Below are 3,533 nucleotides of genomic sequence, written 5' to 3'. Positions count from 1 at the left end.
TGTCCCACCCAGAGCCGGCGGGGCCGAGGAGGCTTCCCCGGGCTCCGCTGCCCGCAGGGATGAAGGAGAGACCGCAGAGAGCCCGCTCCGGGCTGCCCGGCCCCTCACAGCCGGCACAGGCACACAGCGGAGCGCGGGCAGGAAAGGCACCGAGCTCGCACAGCAGCTGCTCCGGGAGAACCGCTCTCGCAGAACCCGGGCCGAGCGCCGGTTCCCTCACGGAACCTCGGCCCCATTCCCCTCACGGTTCTCCCCTCCCCGTCCGCCATTTTAAACCGTCCCCGCCCGCCCGCGCCACAAGCGATTCACTTCACCATCGTTTTTTTTTCCCGCGGCGGGATTTGGTGCCACTCTCCCTCCCCCCCCCTCCACTGCTTTGTCCTAATTTCTTTTTTTTATTATTATTATTTATTGCTATTGCTATTGCTATTGTTTGGGGCTTTTTTACAGTTTCCAACACACATTGTTCAAAAATTTCCCCGCCTCCATCGAGCCCTTCCGGGTCACAGCGGCGGCGTTTTAACAGCCACTTTCCCACCGCAGGGCGAATTATTAATTTAGAGAGGAATTCCCCGCGCTCCCTCCGGGACCACGTCGGGAGAAAGGAGGAAAAAGGGATCGGGGGTCGCTCCCGCGGCGCGGCGGGCGGGGCGGTGCCGCATTCTCTTCCGGGGCGCCGCCGGCCATTTTGTGGCGTTAAGCCGCGCGCGCGGGCGGTTCCCCCTCATTTCCTCGTCGCGGCGGGACGGGGCGGCCGCTCCTGGCGCTTCGCTCCGGCCTCTGGCCGCCCCTCGGACCCTGAGGTGGGTGCTGCTCCCTGCGGACCCCGCGGCTTTCCCCTATGTGCTGGAGCTTTCCTCCTTTTTAGATTCGTCCTGCGGTGTGAGGCGCGTCGCCCTCAGGGCCGCGCCGGCTGCTGACTCCCTTCAACCCCTCAGGTTTATTCTCTTCGGCCGCCGCCGCCCCTCAGGGGCTCCTGCCCACCATGAGCTACGGCCGCCCGCCGCCCGATGTGGAGGGCATGACGTCCCTCAAGGTGGACAACCTGACATACCGCACCTCCCCGGACACCCTCCGGAGGGTCTTTGAGAAGTACGGCCGCGTGGGCGACGTCTACATCCCCCGGGACCGCTACACCAAGGAGAGCCGCGGCTTCGCCTTCGTGCGCTTCCACGACAAGCGGGACGCGGAGGACGCGATGGACGCGATGGACGGGGCGGTGCTGGACGGCCGGGAGCTCCGCGTGCAGATGGCCCGCTACGGCCGCCCGCCCGACTCGCACCACAGCCGCCGCGGGCCGCCGCCCCGCCGGTACAGCAGCAGCGGCTACGGCCGCCGCAGCCGCAGGTGAGCGCCGCGGAACGGACAACGGAGTTTGGGAAGTAAATGCGATGAACCTTCGCGGTGCGCCTGTGCAGTGGGATATTAGTTTGTTTTCATGTTGGTTGCCTAGAGAGGTAGTGAGGTTTCCGTCGCTGAACCGTATGGGCACAGAGTTGAGCCATGTGCTCTAGGCCGACCCTGCTTAAGCAGGGAGGTTGGACCGGATGACCCACTGTTACCTCTTCCAACCGGACCGATTCTGGGATTCTGTGTCATTTTCCCAGTGAGTTTCGCGGCGGGGCTGGGAGGAGGAAGGGGTGGTTTACTAAAGGTTTGCTAGCAAAGGGACGTGGGGTTCTCTCGGAATGGAAGGGTTTCGCCCTGTAGTAGATTTAGCCCCCGGCCACTCGCTCTGAACAATGGCGCCCTCCTAAAACTCATTTTCTTGCCCACGTGCGTCCTGTTCCGCCTTCCCTGTCCCGCAGCACTCGCTCCTGTCCGTGCGTCACCCGTGAGCAGCTTCTAACGCGCCTTTTTTTTTTTTTTTCCTCTTCTTTTTTCTCCTGGTATGTTTTAGCCCTAGAAGACGCCGTCGCAGCCGATCTAGAAGCAGGAGCCGCTCTAGGTCCCGCAGTCGGTCCCGCTACAGTCGATCCAAATCCCGGTCTCGCACACGCTCTAGGTCTCGGTCCACCTCCAAGTCCAGGTCTGCCAGGAGGTCCAAGTCAAAGTCCTCATCTGTCTCCAGATCCCGGTCCAGGTCAAGATCCCGGTCCAGGTCTAGAAGCCCTCCCCCTGCCTCAAAGAGGGAATCCAACTCTAGATCCAGGTCTAAGAGCCCTCCCAAGTCTCCGGAAGAAGAAGGAGCTGTATCCTCCTAGGAACATGGTAATGTACCTCGGGATCAGCACAGGATGCATGTTACTTTATTAGAGCACTTAGGTGGGGTGTTGGGTAGTTCTTGGAACATTAATAGCCTGAACCAAGTGAATCCTAGTGGGGCACATGGTTAGTTGTTGGTTTTGTTTGTTTTTTGTTCTTGAGCAGTATTTTTCTGGTTATTGATTTAGGGAAATAATTACTGAAGGGTTTTCTACGGAGATTTTTTTTTTTTAAACAGAGAAAATGTTTTATTGCAAGATTAATGCCTTGGTTTTAATAAAATATTGTATGAGACGCAACCTATGATGAAAATGACTATTTCTTACTGTATTTATCCAACATCTGCATTTTCCCCTTTAAAGCTGCGGTCTCCTGTTTGCTAAAAGAATATTGGCCAGTATTGCAGATTTTAACTGATTTGGCTGATCCTCCAGGGACCAGTTTCTGTGGGCGTGTGTTGGAGCAGGTTTGTCTTACACTGTTAAAGATACACTATCCTTTTAGAACGGAAGATCGGTTCAGTGGCCGTTGTAATGACTGGAGGTAATAACTGTCCTAGAAAAGTGGCAAATTCCTTGGCACGAGAAAACCACGGAAACTAGTTTTTCCTCAAGTCGACATCTTGAAGAGGCATCTAAGGATACACCGGGTGGGGAAAGGATAGTGTGTCTTTAACCCTTCAAATTGTTTGGTCCTGTTTTTTAAAAGGAAAGGGCCTGAGCTAGCTCTGGAGTTAGATAATTGTAGCAAAATTAGTCACATTTTCGGTTTTGAATGCTAATTAGAGCTTAGTTAATTCTTTATGAAAAAGTATTAGTTTTGTAACTTTTATAGAACTTTGAATAATTGACTGTTGAACAGGCTGAATTGAAGTTAATGGTGGCTTGATCTACAGCCTGGTGTTTATTCTCCTTTGTAACTAAATATTTTGACCGAACCTTACATTTGGCCTCCGAAGTAAAGCAACACACGGGGGGAGGTGGAACACTGTGGAAATTTCTAAAATTTAATTAAATTAGGCAAAGCCAGTTGAAACACAACTAGAAGTATCGCTGAAGTCATCCACACCCAAAATAGACAAGGTAGAAACCCATCTGAACTTTTCTCTCTTCAAACCTAGATGCTTCAGCTAAATGAGAACCCAGATAAAGGACGCCTTTGGGGGGAAAAGATCGCTTGAGTCTTCAGCCCATTGGAGAGACCCTGGCCGTGCAACCAGCTGTTGAAAAGGTTATTTTGTAACATTTTGTCTAACTTTTTACTTGTTTAAGTTGCGCCTCAAGTGGCAGATTTTACATTTTATGTGCCATTTTGTTGCTGTTATTCAA

General features: G+C 53.5%; 1 protein-coding gene across 7 annotated transcripts in view; it reads left to right on the top strand.

Annotated features, from left to right (window-relative positions):
• Window positions 1–608: 608 nt before the first annotated feature.
• SRSF2 (serine and arginine rich splicing factor 2) overlaps window positions 609–3,533 on the top strand; it is a 3,769-nt gene continuing 844 nt past the window's right edge. Inside the window, exons 1-5 of one of the 7 annotated variants that reach the window (XR_009279038.1) lie at window positions 609–803; window positions 939–1,347; window positions 1,901–2,211; window positions 2,568–2,671; window positions 3,326–3,533. The exon at window positions 3,326–3,533 is cut by the window's right edge and continues 844 nt beyond it. Coding sequence is in view for 2 of the 7 variants with exons in the window: in XM_058852202.1 (XP_058708185.1) it covers window positions 986–1,347; window positions 1,901–2,204 (666 nt within the window). In the remaining 5 variants the exon portion in view is untranslated. Of the gene's footprint in view, window positions 804–938; window positions 1,348–1,900 lie in introns of all 7 variants that reach the window. The other 6 variants (XR_009279042.1, XR_009279040.1, XR_009279041.1 and 3 more) reach the window with 6 other exon arrangements.

This window comes from Poecile atricapillus, chromosome 17 (assembly GCF_030490865.1).
Source record: "Poecile atricapillus isolate bPoeAtr1 chromosome 17, bPoeAtr1.hap1, whole genome shotgun sequence".
NCBI classification, from domain to species: Eukaryota; Metazoa; Chordata; class Aves; order Passeriformes; family Paridae; genus Poecile; species Poecile atricapillus.
This window is presented reverse-complemented; position numbering and strand designations above follow the sequence as displayed.